Source organism: Anomaloglossus baeobatrachus, chromosome 5, assembly GCF_048569485.1.
Source record: "Anomaloglossus baeobatrachus isolate aAnoBae1 chromosome 5, aAnoBae1.hap1, whole genome shotgun sequence".
Taxonomy (NCBI): domain Eukaryota; kingdom Metazoa; phylum Chordata; class Amphibia; order Anura; family Aromobatidae; genus Anomaloglossus; species Anomaloglossus baeobatrachus.
The window spans coordinates 511,843,510-511,862,847 of NC_134357.1; the positions used below are offsets into that span (position 1 = coordinate 511,843,510).

The window sequence follows — 19,338 nt, forward strand, 5'->3', positions numbered from 1 at the left end:
TCTTACCGGTCTCCAGGCACAGAGACCGAGCTCCATCCACAGACCCAAAAGAACCTGCTGGATATGGAGCTGAGTATCGTCAGGGACAGGGCCCTGCTACATCAAGGTACTCTGTGTCCCCATGCACATCGCGCCCACACACACCAGCATTGCTGGGAGTGTTAGTGCGCCGGGGACAACAGCGCAGGGCGCTGGTGCTATTATTCACTGCAGCTTTGCTGAGTGAATTTATGTATTGAAAACGGCCGCGCCGGCCGCTGCTGGTTGTTTTTTTTTTACATTGTGGCGCGGCTGGGACTTGTGGTGCGCCGGGGGACTTCGGCGTCGGCCGTGCACATAGGACGGCCGCGCTTATTACTCGAGTCCCCGGCTTTGCGGCCTGGTTTTCGTTTCGTTCCCGCCCCAGCCCTGCCAGTCAGAGGAGGGGCGGGACGCTGTTCAGAAGCTCAGCGCAGGGAGCTGGAGTCTGCTTTGCATTCTCCAGCCCCCTCTCACTGAACACAGTGAGACGCCGGGTTCCCGCTCTTGGCTGGGGCTCGCCCACGGCCCGCCCCTCTGCACAGGACGGGGGAGAGAAGCCGGCAGCCATTATGGTTTCCACTCTGGGAGAACGGAACCAGTCACAGGTTTTTGGGCGACCTCGCACCCGCTCTTGTGCGGGCGGTAAGCAGTACTGACACCACTAATGCTGAAGTGGGCTTTTGGACTGTGTGCTGATATGCTATGCACGGCACTGTACTGTCGCTATTCTGGGCAACAGCAGCAAATAAGCAATGCTGCTGAGGCACAAGCTTTCAATGCTTCTTCGTTTGCATGTGCTGCAGTGTTTACTGTCAGATTGGGCAACAGCAGCAGTAGAGCAATTTGTGCTAAGGCACAAGCTTTCAATGCTGCTTCGCTTGCATGTGCTGCACGGTTTATTGTTATGCTATACATTCACTGTATGTCGCTATTCTTGGCTATTGCGCCCAGATAAACAGACAAAAGCAGCAGTAGAGCAATGGTGCTACGGCACAAGTTTTCAATGCTGCTTGACTTGCATGGGCTGCAGTGTTTACTGTCATGCTTGTATGCTATACATTCACTGTATGTCGCTATCCTTGGCTAATGTTCCTGGATAAATAGACAACAGCAGCAGAAAGGCTAGGGTGCTAACGCGCAAGCTTTCAATGCTGCTTGGATTGCATGGGCTGCAGTGTTTACTGTCATGCTTGTATGCTATACATTCACTGTATGTCGCTATCCTTGTTTCATGTTCCTAGATAAATAGACAACAGCAGCAGAAGAGCAAATGTGCCAAGCCACAAGTTTTCAATGCTGCGTGTACTACATGTACTGAAGTGTTTATTTGTACTTCATGCTTGTATGACTATTCACTGTACGGTCGCTATACTCGGCTAGGCTCTTAGATAGCTAGACAACAACAGCAGAAAAAGACAAGTTGCCAATGCACGGGCTTTCTATGCTGCTTGTACTGCATGTCATACGGTTCCAGGACCCCCAGTGCGTGCAATTGCTCAACCGGGGTCTCTGCTATATGTGGCCAAAGGAACCACCTGTGAGCCCTGTCCAGAGACAGGGACGAAGTTGCAGTTTTTCCGCTGATATATATTGTCTGTGACTATGACTGACATCTTACAGACTTTGCACCCCAAGCAGACCGTGGGCAATATGGTTGCAATGACACTGGTCGCCCTGATTTGGAGCATCTCAAGGCGCCAGAGTGATTCCAGGCATCCCAGAGAGCAGGCATCCGACACGGTCGACAGTCCCAGATGGCCTAAGCGGGCTCGCTGGGATTAGCCCTCGACTCCATCACTGGTCAAGGTCCCAGCTGGAGTACTCTCTGTACGATGAGGCAGACGTAGCTGTTCAGGACTCTGATCCTGAGACCGCTCTCAATCCGGATACACCGGATGGTGACGCTATAGTGAATAATCTTATTGCGTCCATCAACGAAAGGTTGGGTATTTCTCCCTCAACTCCTCCAGTGGAGGGGTCAGCTTCACAGCAAGAGAACTCTCTATTTCAGTATCTCAAGCGTATATTGAGTACTTGTTTAGCACTCTGACTCCAGAGACGCAGTCCAGAAACGACACGCTTATCACGATAAGCGTTTCTCCGACCGTATTAATGAGACACGTGTCTCTCCCCCCTGACGTGGTCAAGCGCTAGACCCAGTATCCAAATGTGGATCCCCCAATCTCCATGCTTGCAGCTAGATCTATAGTTGTAGTGGTGGATGGGACTTCACTTCAAAATGCCATTGACAGGCAGATTGGCCTCTGGTTGCAATCTGTCTATGAAGCTATCGGCAGGTCGGTTGCTCCGGCAGTCGCAGCCGTGAAGGCACCAAGCTATTTCAGCTAGTATTGCGCAGGGGGTCGCTGTCACAGGTACTCTCGGTCCCAGCAGCGTCTTTAACTCGCAATGTCGGCATGGCGAATCATGCTGTTGTTGCTGTCCGAGACTCTACGAGCCGGACGTCAGTGGCATCCGCCAACTCCGTGTTTTTACGCAGAGCCTAGTAGTTGAGAGATTGGAACAGAGGCTGCTTCCAACGAAGTGCTTAACCAGGTTGCCTGTATCTAGTGATAGTCTGTTGGTAAGGGTTGAATGAAATCATTCAACTGTCCAAGACGACTCAAAAGGCCCAGAAGGGCATAGATTCCTAGCGGGCTCAATCACGCCCGGGGAAGGCAGCCGGAGGAACCGCTACCAAAGCGTTTTCCTCATAATTTTCAGCCCTCTCACTCCGCATCCGCGGGGGGGCAGACTCCCCCGCTTTAGCGGCATTTACCTGCCGCAGGTCAAGGGCCTGTGAGTGAGAGTCAGTTTGTTTTCGAACTACCGCACCGACCGAGCCGAGGCTCTTCTGCAGGCAGAAAGAGCGGTAATCCCTGTTCCTCTTCAGGAACCAGATACGCATTTTGCTCCGACCTGGTCGTGGTGCCAAAATAGGACGGCTCCTTCCGTCCCGTTCTGGAATTTATACTGCTTAACAAGCACGTGAAAACCAGGCGGTTCCGGATGGCATCACTCCGCTCCGTCATTGCCTCTCTGTCTCAAGGAGTTTTCCTAGCATCAATAGACTTTAGGATGCTTATCTACACGTGCCGATTGCTCCGAGGCACCGGCGTTGGCTACAATTCGTTATTAAAGACGAGAATATTTCGTTTCGTAGCCCTACCCTTCGGCTGGCGACAGCCCCACGGGTGTTCACCAAGTTCGTGGCAGCAGAGGGAGCAGTCCCGCGCTCTCACGGTCACTCTGTGATCCCTTACTTGGGCAATCTAATGGTCAAGGCACTCTCCTTTAGAAGCATGCCAACACAACCTAAACATGGCGCTGGACCCTTCCCAGAGTTTCGGGTGGGTCTTCCACTTTGCAAGGTTGAACCCAATCGCTGGCATCTCCTGGAGAGTTTTCACACTCTACCAGCGATAGTGAAGCTTCCGCTGGACAAACAGCGTTCACTACAGACGACGGGGCAGTCTCTCCTTCAAGGAGGCGCCTCATCCTGAGGCGAGCTTTTTTCACGCAGTTTCATCTGCGTCCGCCTCAATAGCACATTCTTCGCTTATGGGAGGGAAGTCGATGTCCCTACACAGGAACGTCCCACTTTTCCAGACGGTCAAAGACCGTCTTCAGAGGAGTCCACTCTTCAACTCAGTGGTCTGGAACTCTGGGCAGTGTATCTTGCACTGCCAGCCTTCCTGCAGTGGCTGGAATGCACATAGATCCGAATTCAGTCGGACTATCCACAGTGGTGGCATACACCAACCACCAAGGCGGACTACGCAGTCGGCAAGCCTCTCAAGAGGTCCGGCGGATTCTGCTATGGGTAGAAGACAGAGCATACACCATATCAGCTGTTCACATCCCGGGCGTACAACACTAGGAAGCAGACTTCCTCAGTCGCCAGGGCGTGGACGCAGGGGAATGGGCTCTGCACCCGTTTGTTTTCAAGAAATCTGTAGCCGCAGGATGAGGACGGACGTCGACGTCATGGCTTCTCGGCAACAACAAGGTCCCGATTTTCATGACGCGGTCTTACGATCAAAGAGCTTTGGCGACAGGCGCCTTGGCTCAGGATTGGTCACAGTTCCAGCTACCGATTGCTGCCACACCATCCTCGTCGCCCCAGACTGGCCGGGGAGGTCGTGGTACCGAGATCTGTGGCATCTCACCGTCGGTCGACCGTGAGCACGACGTCATTGCTACCATGAGACGGGCTAGCCAGCCGCGGTCTGTCAAGATCTACCACAACTTGTGGAAGATATTCTTATCTTAGTGTTCTGCTCAGGGAGTGTCTCCCTGGCCATCGGCATTGTCTACTTTGCCTTCCCTCCTGCAATCTGGTTGGGAAAGAGGTTGGTCGCTCGGCTCCCTTTAAGGGCAAGTCTCGGCACTATCCGTGTTCTTTTCGGAAGCGTCTAGCACGTCTTCCTAAGGTGCGCACGTTACTACAGGGGGTTTGTCATATTGTGCCCCCGTACAAGCGGCCGTTAGATCCATGGGATCTGAACAGGGTACTAGTTGCTCTCCAGAAGCCGCCGTTCGAGCCTCTGAGGGAAGTTTCCCTTTCGCGCCTGTCACAGAAAGTGGCCTTTCTGGTTGCGATCACGTCGCTTCGGCGAGTGTCTGAGCTGGCGGCTCTGTCATTCAAGGCTCCCTTCCTAGTATTCCACCAGGACAAGGTGGTGCTGCGCCCTATTCAGGAGTTTCTCCCTAAGGTTGTATCCGCGTTTCTTCTTAATCAGGATATATCCTTACCTTCCTTTTGTTCTCATCCGGTTCTCCGGTATGAAAAGGATTTACAGTTGTTAGTTCTGGTGAGAGCACTCAGAATCTACATTTCCCGCACGGTGCCCATGCGCCGCTCTGATGCTTTTTTTGTCCTTGTCGCTGGTATGCGCAAGGGGTTGCAGGTTTCTAAAGCCACCATGGCTCGATGGATCAAAGAACCAATTCTTGAAGACTACCGTTCTGCGGGGCTTCCGGTTCCTTCAGGGCTGAAGGCCCATTCTACCAGAGCCGTAGGTGCATCCTGGGCATTACGACACCAGGCTACGGCTCAACAGGTGTGCCAGGCAGCTACCTGGTCGAGCCTGCACATTTTTCACCAAACATTATCAGGTGCATACCTATGCTTCGGCGGACGCCAGCCTAGGTAGAAGAGCCCTGCAGGCGGCAGTGGCTTCCCCATAGGGGAGGGCTGTCTTGCAGCTCTAACATGAGGTATTTCTTTACCCACCCAGGGACAGCTTTTGGACGTCCCAATCGTCTGGGTCTCCCAATAGAGCGCTGAAGAAGAAGGGAATTTTGTTACTTACCGTAAATTCCTTTTCTTCTAGCTCTTATTGGGAGACCCAGCACCCGCCCTGTTGTCCTTCGGGATTTTTTTTGTTGTTGCGGGTACACATGTTGTTCATGTTGAACGGTTTTTCAGTTCTCCGATGTTACTCGGAGTTAATTTGTTTAAACCAGTTATTGGCTTTCCTCCTTCTTGCTTTGGCACTAAAACTGGAGAACCCGTGATGTCACGGGGGGGTATAGCCAGAAGGGGAGGGGCCTTGCACTTTTTAGTGTAGTGCTTTGTGTGGCCTCCGGAGGGCAGTAGCTATACCCCAATCGTCTGGGTCTCCCAATAAGAGCTAGAAGAAAAGGAATTTATGGTAAGTAACAAAATTCCCTTCTTTTTCAGCAATTCACAGCTGACATCAACCCCAAAAACCATTACCTGATTGAAACCGCTATTGGGAAGAGCCAGGGCAAAGCGCAAGGGATGGCGCTTGTTACGTGATTTGCCACTTCTGGGGCAGCTGCAGGCTGCTATTTTTAGGCTGGGAAGGGCCAAAAAAACATGGGCCTTCTCTGTCTTATATCATCTTCCAGCTGCCTGGTTTACCTTTTCTAGTTATCAAAAATGAGAGGGACCCTACGTAATTTTTTTTCAATTATTTATTGATTAGTTTAAACAAGGCTAAACAAAACTATTTAGTGCCTCATGACAAGCATTAGAGGGTGCAAGTGTAGAATATGTAGGGAGGGAAACTTACTTTGTCAGCTGAAAGTTGAAAAAACAGTTTGTGACAAGCATCGCATCAATGGGTTTTATATAGACCTGATGATGCCTTGCGGCCAGCCAATCACATTAATGCCAGTAGCCACATGCCTCCACCTGCGGAGCCACAGGAATTTTCTTACATGGGATCTTTATGATTTTACATAGTCATCCTCTTCCCATTCAGGTCCCTACAATATCGGATCCTCTCAGTGGACATTTTCTATATATCGAAGAGTTTTCATGATTGATCCGTCAAGGATGGATAGCGACCAGGACAAGATGGCAGAGAGGATATTACACCTAACCCTAGAGATCCTCTTCCGGCTTACTGGAGAGGTGAGAGATTCTAATGACGTCACATTATATCTGTCATGGCTCCACTCTGGGGTCTGAACCCAGATTACTGGATGGATGGTTGTCTGGAGTCCCAGCTCCTTGTTTGTGGTTTTCTTACTGAGACATTGCTATTGCTATTCCTTGCAGTTTGTGTGACTCCTGTTCCAGTTTTCTCCTATTTTGTGTTTGTAGATTTGGGAGTGTTTACACATATTCTGTTATTCTTTATTTTTTTTATTCCATCATTCCTGTATGACTGTTTGCACGTTCCTAGCCCTGTGTCTCTCCCTCTGTCTCTCCCTCTGCCTGTGTGTACTTCATTTGCTGGTTGTTATTTTTGTGTTACACTTCGTTTATAGCTTATGGTGCAGTTATTTGGTCAGCCATTGAGAAGTGCGGGTGCTATTACATGATCTTAGAATAGCAACCTCCGCTGTCAGGAAGAAACAAGTCAGGGTCAAGTACTTTCTAGGGATGAGTGGACCCGGACTCTGAAAGTCCGGATCCGCGCAGTTTCAAAGGTACGTGGGTGCTGGGCCCGGGATTTCAGGTGTTTGATCTAGATCCAGCACTTGAGAAATTAAAAAAATAAAAAATAAAGGAGTAATAAAAAAACAATGAGAATTGATGCCATTGCTTCTTACTTACCGAGGCTCTGTAATGGTGGCAAACTGCTTCCAGGTCACGCATTCGCTTCCCGTGCCATGCATTAGGCTAATCGCATATGCACTGCTTTCCCTGCTCACCGGCAGTCCTGGCGTCTGTGATTGGTTGCTGTCAGATGCGCCCCAGGCCTGTGTGACCGTATCTGACGGCAATCAATCACAGGCGCTGTATGTGGGTCATTATTGTGGTCTAAAAATAAATAAACAAAACAATTGGCGTAGGGTCCCCTCATATTATGATACCCAGCATAGATAAAGCATATGGCTACAGGCTGCAGCCTCCAATCCTGCACTTATCTTGTCTGTGTATCAAAATAAGAGGAACCGTATGTGGCTTTTTTAATTTAATTATTTAAAAAAAAAAATTAAAATTAAAAAAACGGCATGCAGTCCCATCCCCCCCCCCCCAATTTTGATAACCAGCCATGATAAAGCCGTACAGCTGGGGCTGGTATACTCAGACTGGGAAAGCCTATGGTTATTAGGCTGCCCCCCCAGCCTAAAAATTGCAACCTGTAGCTTCCCGAGATTGTCGCAGCCATTAGATGCGACAAGCTGGGCACTTTACCCGGTTCTTCCTGACTGCCCTGATGCAGTGGCAATCAGGGTAATAGGGGTTAACCGGTCACAACTGTAATTAAGCCCAAAATTAGTGATGGGAAGGGGTCTATGAGACCCCTCCATCACTAATCCAGTAAGTAAAAAGAAATAAACACAAACACCGAGAAAATCCTTTATTTGGAATAAAATACAAAAAAACCCTCTTTCATCACTTTATTAACCCCCCAAAAACACCCCTGCAGGTCCGACATAATCCACACGAGGTCCCATGGTGATTCAGCTCTCGTGACGTCACTCAGCTAAGTTGCAGTCACCACTGAAAGGTTCCGATTGTCCTCCTTCCCTGAGTGACGACTCCGCTGATCACGGCTGGCCCGCACCACCCTGCTAGCACTGTCACTGTTAAAGTGCGGGGCTGTGTCCTGCTCCCTGCCAGCCCTTTAAGAGACAGCGCACTTTTGGCAAAAACCTCACAATTTTCCAAAAACACCCTGGGAATCTTATCAGTGTGTCCCAACAGAGCTGCACTAAGATCTCCAGCCCCTGATTCAAAAGTTCAGTTTCTTAGAGACAGCGCACCTTTAGCAAAAACCCCACCGTGTCCCGCTTCTTGCCGGGGTGTGCGGGGCAGCCTCACTGTCTTTGTTAAAGTGCTGGTGGGACATAGCCCTGCACTTTAACAGTGGCAGGGGGGAGCAGGCTGCACTCCCAGACCCTTCGCCGCCACTGTCAGTGCTAAAGAGCTGGCAGGGTACAGCCCCTCACTTTAAGCCAGAGTGCTTTATGTCACCAGAGATCATACCGTGAGAACCCGGGTATGACCTCCAGTGAACTGACATCACTGCTGCCTGACGGGTCCTTCTTGTCAGTGTTTCCCGGAGCTTGGAGAGAGAGTACATATTTTCAGTCTCTCCAGGCTCAAATGTAGCAGAGACAGAACCGTTATGGGACTTCGTATGGATTACGTCAGACCTACAGGGTTGTTTTTGGGGGTTAATAAAGTGGTGAAAGAAGGTGTGCTTTTGTATTCTTTTTTCCAAATAAAGGATTTTTCTCTGTGTTTGTGTTTATTTATTTTTACTTATAGGATTAGTGATGGGGTTCTCAGAGAACCCTTCCCATCACTAATTTTGGGCTTCATGACAGTTCTGCGCTGTTATTAACCGCTCATTACCCCGATTACCACTGAATCAGGGCAATTGGGAAGAGCCGGGTAAAACGCCGAGCTTGTCAAATCTCATGGATGCGACAATCTCAGGCAGCTACAGGTTGCAATTTTTAAGCTGGGGACAGCCTAATAACCATAGGCCTTCCCAGTCTGAGACTAGCAGCCCCAGCTGTCAGGCTGAGTATCAAAATTGAGGGGGGGCGCACGCTGGTGTTTTTAATTATGTTAAAAAAAAAAAAAAGCTGCATGCGTTTTTTTGTTTTTTTTAATTTTGATACACTAGATACTATACTATACTAGATAAGGGCTGGGTGCTATAGACTCTAGCCATGGGCTTTGTCTGTGCTGGGTATCATAATACAGAGGGACCCTCCAGCAATTTTTTTTTATTTATTTTATTGTACACTATAGACCCGCAAACCTGGGCCTGTGATTTGAAGCGTCAAAAATGCTGCTACTCAGCGTGGGGGTGCGTCTGACTGCAACCAATCACATGCAGGTGTTGGAAGTGGGGAAACAAAAGGCGCAATAGGGTCTTACCCAGTATAACGTGAGTTGATAGGAAAGAAATAGGTACACTCACCTGATGGGGTTGTGACAGTAACAACTCCTTAAATCGCATGTGAGTGTCCGCGTGGTTCAAGCAGTGGCCCCGTGATATCGTGGTAGAAATATGATAAAAGAGAATACGGGTATATGCCGCGCTTAAAAACCACTGATGCAGAATTGATGTAGAAATTTATTTTTTTATTACAGCATTCCAACGCGTTTCAGAGACAAGGACCGTCTCCTTTCTCAGGGAAAAAGAAATTATCTATAATTTCTTTTTCATATTCCCGTATTCTCTTTTATCATATTTATCATATTTCTGCAACCAATCACAGGCGCTAGTGGGCGGTGGAAGCAGTGCATATTCAATGATGGCTAATCTGTGGCACCGGAAGTGAAAGCGTGAATTTAGCTTTAAATTAAATTAAAATTAAAAATTTTAGCAGGGATCATCAGGTCCTGGTTATCTGCGAGTCCACTCAACTCTAGTACTAGCCTGTTTTGGGAGCTCTGAATTTCTAGTTTCACATCTCCCCTAGTTTATCCATCCCTGTGAGAATGTTAGAATTTAGTTGCAACAACATCATTCTTATCTATGGGAATAACAGATGGACAGAACTGGAGAGGTTGAAACAGCAGAAAAAAAAGTCTTTAAATTTGCCTTATATTACATCATATCCCATGGCCCAAGAACCACCAACACCAAAGTAAGTTGCACATAGAAAAACTTTAATTGGTTGGGTCAAGCATATAAATATTACATGGGATATAAAAATTGTGACAAGTAAGAAGGTTAAATGACATATAAGAGCGAATAAAGAACCCCATGTGGGGCTGCATGGATCAAATTAGGTGCACACAAAAAGGTGTACTCCCAGCAGGGCCAGTGTAAGTGCCTTTTACAAAACGCAGGTTCACCTAATCAAGAACTCTAGGCACATTACAGATAAATGAACAGGAATATATTCCCAGCAGAGCCAGTGTAAGTGCCTATACAAAAGATAAATTCACAGTCAGTGACAGAATAACACTTTAGTAAATGACAATAAGCATGTTACCCACACACATCATCCGGTGAACAGGGATGTGTTCCCAGCAAGGTCAGTGTAAATGCCATTGCAATAAACAGGTTCACAGTGAGTGATAGAGTAACATTTAAGTATATGAACATAGGCACATTGCCCAGGCATCTAGTCCAATGGACAGGGATATATTCCCAGCAGGGCCAGTGTACGTGCCTATATCATAAACAGGTTCACAGCAAATGACAGGGTAACACTTTAGTGAATGACAATAGGCACATTACACAAACACATGGTCCAACGGACTGGGAAATATTCCCAGCAAAACCAATGTAAGTGCCTTTCCAAGTTCACAGTAATGACAGGATAACACTTAGTACATAATCATTGGCACATTACCCAAACACATAGCCCGGTGGATATTCCACCAATTATAGCACTCACATGCAGTCACACAAGGGGAAAAAATTCCCAATACGTATTTCGTGGTGACTTCCTCAGGGGACCTCTTCCTCTTGGTCCCCTGAGGAAGTCACCACGAAATACGTATTGGGAATTTTTTCCCCTTGTGTGACTGCATGTGAGTGCTATAATTGGTGGAATATCCACCGGGCTATGTGTTTGGGTAATGTGCCAATGATTATGTACTAAGTGTTATCCTGTCATTACTGTGAACTTGGAAAGGCACTTACATTGGTTTTGCTGGGAATATTTCCCAGTCCGTTGGACCATGTGTTTGTGTAATGTGCCTATTGTCATTCACTAAAGTGTTACCCTGTCATTTGCTGTGAACCTGTTTATGATATAGGCACGTACACTGGCCCTGCTGGGAATATATCCCTGTCCATTGGACTAGATGCCTGGGCAATGTGCCTATGTTCATATACTTAAATGTTACTCTATCACTCACTGTGAACCTGTTTATTGCAATGGCATCTACACTGACCTTGCTGGGAACACATCCCTGTTCACCGGATGATGTGTGTGGGTAACATGCTTATTGTCATTTACTAAAGTGTTATTCTGTCACTGACTGTGAATTTATCTTTTGTATAGGCACTTACACTGGCTCTGCTGGGAATATATTCCTGTTCATTTATCTGTAATGTGCCTAGAGTTCTTGATTAGGTGAACCTGCGTTTTGTAAAAGGCACTTACACTGGCCCTGCTGGGAGTACACCTTTTTGTGTGCACCTAATTTGATCCATGCAGCCCCACATGGGGTTCTTTATTCGCTCTTATATGTCATTTAACCTTGTTACTTGTCACAATTTTTATATCCCATGTAATATTTATATGCTTGACCCAACCAATTAAAGTTTTTCTATGTGCAACTTACTTTGGTGTTGGTGGTTCTTGGGCCATGGGATATGATGTAATATAAGGCAAATTTAAAGACTTTTTTTTCTGCTGTTTCAATATGTTCCTGAAGTTGTTGCCTTTTACCTTTTATAAGTCTGCTTTAACTGTCCTGGTTGTTGCTACTAGAACTGGAGAGGTGATGACTCTGGAAATGTCTGTAGTGAGGTTTATTAATGTGTCTCTCCATAACCAGGATTACACAGTAGTGAAGAAGACCTCTAGTGAGCGCTGTCAGGACCCTGTGTCTGAGGGATGGGGAAGACCCCTGAGCCCAATCACGGGGCCTCCACCTCACCCCCTGATACATGAGGGCATCAATGAGCAGAAGATCCTAGAACTCACCTACAAGATGATTGAGCTGCTGACTGGAGAGGTGACACTGCTGGGAATGCTGGGACATTATACAGTAATGCTATGAAGGGATCGGGGAATGACGGTATCATTGTATGTGTCAGGTTCCTATAAGGTGTCAGGATGTCACCATCTATTTCTCCATGGAGGAGTGGGAGTATTTAGAAGGAAACATAGATCTGTACAAGGAGGTCATGATGGACATTCCCCAGCCCCTCACATCACCAGGTAATAGACAGGACTAAATACACACGGCCTATAATTATCTGTATGTAAAGAATGAATTCACTCCCTGTATGTGTTTCCTCCAGTTCTATCCAGTGAGAGGACAACACCAGAGAGATGTCCCCGTCCTCTTCTTCCACAGGACTGTAAACAAGAAAATCCCGATGTTCCTCAGGATGATCAGGTAGATGGAGAGAAGGTGCCATGAAATCTCCATGTGATGTGTAGACGGCTGTGAAGGTTTTCTGCTCAGTCTTTTTATCCATCAGTATTATACTCTGGCTAATTAATTAGAGACATTTTGACACTCCCATGTGAAACCTATTACACACATGACCGTGTAGTGCAGCGTATAATGAAGGGATCAGTGTTCAGAATATGAAAGCTGCAGATGAACATTTTGAATGACTTTGAATACGGTCAATGGTGCTAGATTACCCAGGACCGGTATTGCAAAAACTGCCAGTTTCCCTGGATTTGTACATGAACTGATGTACAGAGTATAATGAATGGTGAGATCATGGAAAAATCCCCAGTGATATTGGATCCTGTGGATGTAAACATCTCATCATTTAGGTATCTGCAGCTGAATACAATGATGGTGATCATCTAATGTATTAGAATGTAGTCATCGTTCCTTAGCACAGATGGGTTATAGCAGAAGACAATCGGTTCTGTTCTCATTGTAGTCTAAGGGAAACAGAAATTTTAACTTCAATGAGCAAAAGAGAGAATAAATTGTATCACTGAGCAGTGAGAAACATTGGTGGATTCCAGGTTGCTGCTTATTCTGATGATGGGTCAAAAATAGTCAAAAGCAGCATGAATCCGTGTATCCTTCATGTCAGGTGTCTGGTGGTGGTGTAATCCTTGGTCGTCGGACTGATATTTGGACACTAGACCTTACCTAAGCATTGTGACTGACCAAGATCATCCCTTCATAGGAGCTGATTACCCTTTGGTAGGAGGACCATGACCCATGCTATAAAATGAATGTAATGTCTGTAACTCTCCCCTGCCCAGCTGCAGGGCTGAACCTCTGTACCTCTCCCCTACCCAGCTGCAGGGCTGACCCTCTGTAACTCTCCCCTGCCCAGCTGCAGGGCTGACCCTCTGTAACTCTCCCCTGCCCAGCTGCAGGGCTGACCCTCTGTAACTCTCTCCTGCCCAGCTGCAGGGCTGATCCTCTGTAACTCTCCCCTGCCCAGCTGCAGGGCTGACCCTCTGTAACTCTCTCCTGCCCAGCTGCAGGGCTGACTCTCTGTATCTCCCCCCTGCCCAGCTGCAGGGCTGACCCTCTGTAACTCTCTCCTGCCCAGCTGCAGGGCTGACCCTCTGTAACTCTCTCCTGCCCAGCTGCAGGGCTGACCCTCTGTAACTCTCTCCTGCCCAGCTGCAGGGCTGACCCTCTGTAACTCTCTCCTGCCCAGCTGCCTTTTCTCCCATAACTTTCACATTACAGTGATTTACAATGACCCATAGCTTTCACCATATAATGATAGTATTTTGCCTCATGGCCCTGTAATTACAGTATATTCTGCAGCTCCACAAGTGAAGCTTTATGTCACACAGCAATTCTTTCCAGGGGGTGCCGGGATCTTCCTCTTCTTTATATCAGGAACATGACATTACTTTTTCTTGCCTCCTCGGCCTTCACAGTCCTCAGATCTTAGTCCTATAGAGCATTTCTGGGACGAGGTAGAATGGGATGTTCAGTGGCTGTCAGCTCCTCAGTCTAATTTTCGGTAAATGTAAGAAGCTTTCATGTCCCCATGGGCCTGTATTCCTGCAGAACTATTTTCTCTAGTCCCTTCCACGACAGCATAGGAGGTTGTCTCTCCACGCCCTAATTGGGACAGGAAGTTCAAGAGGTTTAAAAGACCCTCCCACCTCCCACAGCCAGTGTCTTTCCTGTCCCCATGGGGCATGGAGAGGTTTTTATTTTTCTCCTATGCTGTGGTGGCCGGCGAACTACAGTATAATATTTTTTTTTTTTTTCTCTTTCCCCTGTTACCTTAAGCCGGACAGCATCGGTCGGGCCTTCACCACTCCTCCCTTGCTGTTCCCTCACGCTGTGGGGGACCGCTGCTCCAGCCTTCCGGAGCCTCCTATGGGGTGATGCAGGCTGTTGAGCTCCCCGGCCGGCGTCCTCCCTGAGCCGCCGGCCGCTTCCTGCATGCACGCTGCCGGAGCGATCCGGAAGTGCTCCCGGGGGCGGGACTTCCGGTCTTGCGGACTTCCGGTTGAGCGCTTCCGGTTTGCGGAGGCAGCGTGGAGGACACGCCGACGCTGACACGGCCTGTCCGGGACCTGCTGCAGGAGGCGGGGAACATCACCAGTCGCTGGGGGGGGGCAGGCCTTTCCACAGGAAGGCTGCCCTGAAGGCATCAGACCCACGGTAAGGATTCTTCTGTGTGCACTGCCAGGTCTTCCTCTGCTTTTGCAGAGCCCAGCGTTTCCCCCTGCTTCAGAAGAGGCTGAGGGACGGTCCCTTATGCCTGGTTTCAGGCTGTCATGGTGAGACAAGTGTGCAAGGCTAAGGAAACCTTGCCAGCAGTATACGTCTGTCCATTCCATGGGCTACTGGTGGCCTTTGGCCTTGGGTGTGTGAGCTTGGGAGTTGAATCCCAGGGGACACTCCTGGATATTGCTGTATCAGGACATGGGCTGGCTGCCTGGTCTGATGACGCTTCTCTGTTCCATTAAGTGGAGAGGGCAGGCATCGTGTGTATAGCCCGTCCCTTGTGCCAAGCTGCGGTCCATGTTGATACAGGAGCTTCAGGCCTCGCTGGCCTCCCTCCCTGCTGCTGACCCTTCTGCCACAAAAAAGCTACCTCCAGTCGTCTGATCCTGAGGCTGATTCCGCCTCGGTGGGTCCCGATATAGGTTTTTCTCCGGGCCTGACCGGTCTCTTCTTTTCCCGGAGATGATTGGGGAGTCTTAATGGAGCAGTTGGGTGCACTGTAGGGTTGGAGGATGAGTCCTCCCCTCCGTTAAGGGCGAGATGTTCGCGGGCCTGAAAACCACTGGGCAAGGGGGTTTTTGTCCATGCTACTGTCCTGGATCTTCTCTCTAGAATGGGATTTCCTTGAGGAGCTTCTGGAGTGTCCTCTGACACAGTTCCCCTGGAGAGTTCTGGGTTGCTTTGGGAGATTCCCATGCAGGTGGCCAAGGTCGCTATACTAACCGCGCTCCCCCTTGCGGCCGATTACCAGCTTGGAATCTGATAGTTGGGTAGTCAGAAGTCTCATGAAGAAGTCCTGGGAGGCTTCGTCATCTCCCATCGGGCCCATACTACCTCCTCTTAGGTCTCCCTGTCCCTCCTTTGGAGGCTCGACCAGTGGAGGCTCAATTTCCTGGGGCCTAAGGATGAGTTACTGGAATCCCTTCCCTTACTTAGGAAGGCTACTGGTTGGCAGGTACCTCTGTGTAGTCGGTCCGCCTGGCTGCCAGGACCTCAGTCTTGTCTAACTCGGACAGACGAGCTCTAGGCTAAGGCTTGGAGTGGGGACTCTACTTCCACATTACGGCTTGCTCCCGTCCGTTAAGGGGTGCTTAAGGGTTGGGCCTACCCTGGATGATATTCTGGACAGGGCGACTGATCGTCAGGCCTACCAGATACACCCTCCGGGCAACGGTCCTTTCATCCCTCGATACCTCGGGCCTCCCAGTCCAAAGGGAGAGGTGAGTCTGACCGTGGGAGCTACCCTTAGGGTGAGGGGAGTACTTTCTCATCCCTTCCCATCCACAAAGTCCTCAGCATGACGAACAGTGAGTCGGCTCGGGTGGGGGGACGGCTCTCTGCTTTTCTTCCCCAGTGGCGGGCCTTCTCCACCTTGCCAGGGGTCCTACAAGCTCATCTCAGAGGGTCTGTTGGTAGACTCACCCCCCCCCCCCCCCCCGGCCTCCGCGTCACGGCCCTGTCGTCCCAGGGTTCTCAGGATCTCCTGTGCTCGATGATTCGGGTGTTAATCCATTCGGGGGTCGTTTCTCTGTCCCGAGTCTGGAAGTAGGGGTAGGTCGCTACTCCGTTTCTGCCTTGTCACAGCACCATCTGGAGACGTCCGGCTTTTCATCTTTCTGAAGCGTCTCAAACCAGCGGGTCTGATACCGACGTTTCCAGAATGGAGTCTGTGAACTCTGTTGTTCCCCTGCTCGGTCTCCGCCACTTGTTGGCCTCGATTGCCCTGAGGGGCGCCTAGTTCCGGGTGCCCTTCCATCCTTGTCTCAGGCAGTACCTCAAAATTGCGGTTCTGCACGGAGGGGCCATGCTTCGTTTCCACTTACAGGTACTTCCCTTCAGCTCCTTCTCGGCTCCAAGACCCTTTTCAAGGATCAGGGCTGAGGTGGTCACCTTCCTCCGTTGCGGAGTTGGCCTCTTCCTGACAGGCATCCTTCCCCCAGAGGATCATAGATTGACGCTGCTGGACAGCCTCTCGATGTTCGGGGACAGGCGTGCCCGACCCTTCGAGGCGCTATATCGGCCCTGGGTTTTATGACGTCCTGCATTCCCTCAGTCTTGTGGGCTCCGGCCCACTCTCGTTGTCTATGGGATCGTGTCCTGGTTCATTGGGTCGGGCTCCCTTCCTCCCTGAGCACCGGTTCGCCTGTCGGCACCCGTCTCCTTGTCCCTCCTCTGGTGTGTCCCTACAACCTGATGGTTGGGGTTGCCTGGACCCGGTCACCCATGGGTTCACTGGCAGCGTAGGCCAGCCAGAAGGGCTGGGGGGCTAGGGTGGAAAACTCTCAGTTCAGGGGGGCTGGAGCCCCTAGGTCGGCACCCAGTCCTCCAACTACCGGGAACTCGGGGTGGTCGGAGAAGCCTCCTCGCTGCCCAGGATCCCATCTGGGACACTCACGTCCAAGTCTACTGGGACAATGGCTCCACAGTGGCACATCTCCGCCATCAGGGCAGTACTAGGTCGGCGCCCTGAAGTCTGTGTCCTCCCGGATCTTCCACTGGGCAGGACAGTCCCTGCTATCCCTTTCTGCAGTCCTTCTACAAGGATCCCTACGCCTTCAAGCAGACTTCCTGAGTCATCAGGATGTTCACCCAGGGGAGTGGAGTCTGGCCCGAGCGGTGTTCTGCTCTCTAGTGGCAAGGTGGGGTACTCCAGAGGTAGACCTCTTGCTTCAGCAGGAAATTCGGGTCGCAACATTTGTCTCCCTGAACCCGCGGGACTAGGCGTTAGGGGTAGACGCTTTCGGCCACACTTGGTCCTTTGCCTCGCTTACGCGTCCCCCCTCTTCCTCTTCTCGCAAGGGCCCTGAGGAAGGTCAGAGACGAGGGGGTCCCAACTATACTGGTTGCCCCGCTGTGGCCTCGGAGGAGTTGGTACAGCCTGGTCATGACTCTAGGAATAGACGGCCCAGCCCTCTTGGGTTCGGTCCCCAGCTTACTGTCCCAGGGTCCGATTTTCCATCCGGCTCCCCAGAAACTCAACTTGGCTGCCTGGCTTCTGAGTCCCGGGCACTGAAGGCCCAAGGGCTTTCTGACAAAGTTGTGGCTACCCTACAGAAGAACCGTTAACCAGTGACTGATAGTATTTCCAACAACATCTGGAAGAGATTTCCTCCTGGTGTGGTTCTCGGCCTCCTGTCCCACTTCGGCCTTATATTGCGCAGATTCTGGACTTCCTCCAGTGGGGATTGGACTTAGGCCTTAGGCCTAGCGCACTGACAGTCCAGGTGTCAGCCCTCAGTGCAGTCTTTGACAGGGCTCTGGCAGATCATCGTTGGATCCGTCGGTTCTTTGTGTCCGCTAGTGGACTCTGTCCACGTCAGAGGTTCCTGACACCTCGCTGGGATCTCCATGTGGTCCTTCCGGACTGTCTCAGTCCCCATTTGAGCCAATGTGCTCTTGTACCATTCGTTCTCTTTCTCACACGACTGCTTTTCTTGTGGCTATTACGTCTGCTCGCTGAGTTGGAGAACTTCTGGCTTTGTCTATTCGGGAACCTTACCTGACCGTCAGAGTTGACAGCATTGTTTTCAGCTGGACCCTTCCTTCCTTCCCAAGGTGGTTTCGGATTTCACCGTTTTCAGTCCATCGTCCTGCCTTCCTTCTGTCAGTATCCTTGGACTCCGGGTGAGGAAGTGTTTCATTCTTTGGATGTCCGTCGGACAGTGTTGCACTACCTGGAGGTTACTGCTTCTTGGCGCCTTGATTCTAACCTGTTCATCCAGCCCTTGGCCGCAATAAGGGCAGGAAGGTGGCTAAGAGTACCGTCGCCAACTGGATTGTGCGGGCGATTAGGGATGCCTACCTCGCTCGGCATCTCTCTCCTCCTTCCGGATTCACGGCGCACTCCACCAGGACTACCTCTGTCTCCTGGGCTGAACGGGCAGGGGCTTCCCCTGAGCAGATCTGCCAGGCGGCTACGTGGTCTTCCCTCCATTCTTTCACGAAGCATTATCGTCTGGATCTGGATTCCAGCAGGGATTTGGCTTTTGGCAGGATAGTCCTGCAGGCTGTGGTCCCCCCCTAGGTATCAATTCTTTGGTATTCCTCCTATGCTGTCGTGGAAGGGACTAGAGAAATTAGAATTATTCTTACCGTTAATTCGATTTCTAGGACCTTCCACGACAGCAGGTAATTCCCTCCCCTTTTATATTCATATATTCATGGATATGTTGTACTTCTCATATGCTATGGATTCTTTGTAAGACACTGGCTGTGGGAGGTGGGAGGGTCCTTTTAAACCTCTTGAACTTCCTGTCCCAATTAGGGCGTGGAGAGACAACCTCCTATGCTGTCGTGGAAGGTCCTAGAAATCGAATTAACGGTAAGAATAATTCTAATTTATCACCTACAATCTTTAATGCGATAAATTGGTGAACTCCTAAATGCCAAAGGAAATCCAACGCTACTAGATGGGGGTCTGTAATAATGTGGCCATTCAGTGTATGGTTTATACTTGGTGGAGATGTGACTCCCTGGCAAAACCAGGTTGTCACAGGAGACTGCATCCATCCTAAAGATGCAGGACTCTCTCCTCCTTGCCTACCAACACAACTCACACACAGGTA

The 19,338-nt window shown here is 49.9% G+C and overlaps 1 protein-coding gene across 1 annotated transcript in view; it reads left to right on the forward strand.

Moving 5' to 3' along the window:
• Positions 1 to 19,338, forward strand: part of LOC142311968 (uncharacterized) — an 89,067-nt gene that overhangs the window by 12,753 nt on the left and 56,976 nt on the right. Inside the window, 4 exon segments of the mRNA XM_075350831.1 lie at positions 6,255 to 6,406; positions 11,927 to 12,106; positions 12,189 to 12,312; positions 12,396 to 12,493. Coding sequence (XP_075206946.1) covers positions 6,255 to 6,406; positions 11,927 to 12,106; positions 12,189 to 12,312; positions 12,396 to 12,493 — 554 coding nt within the window.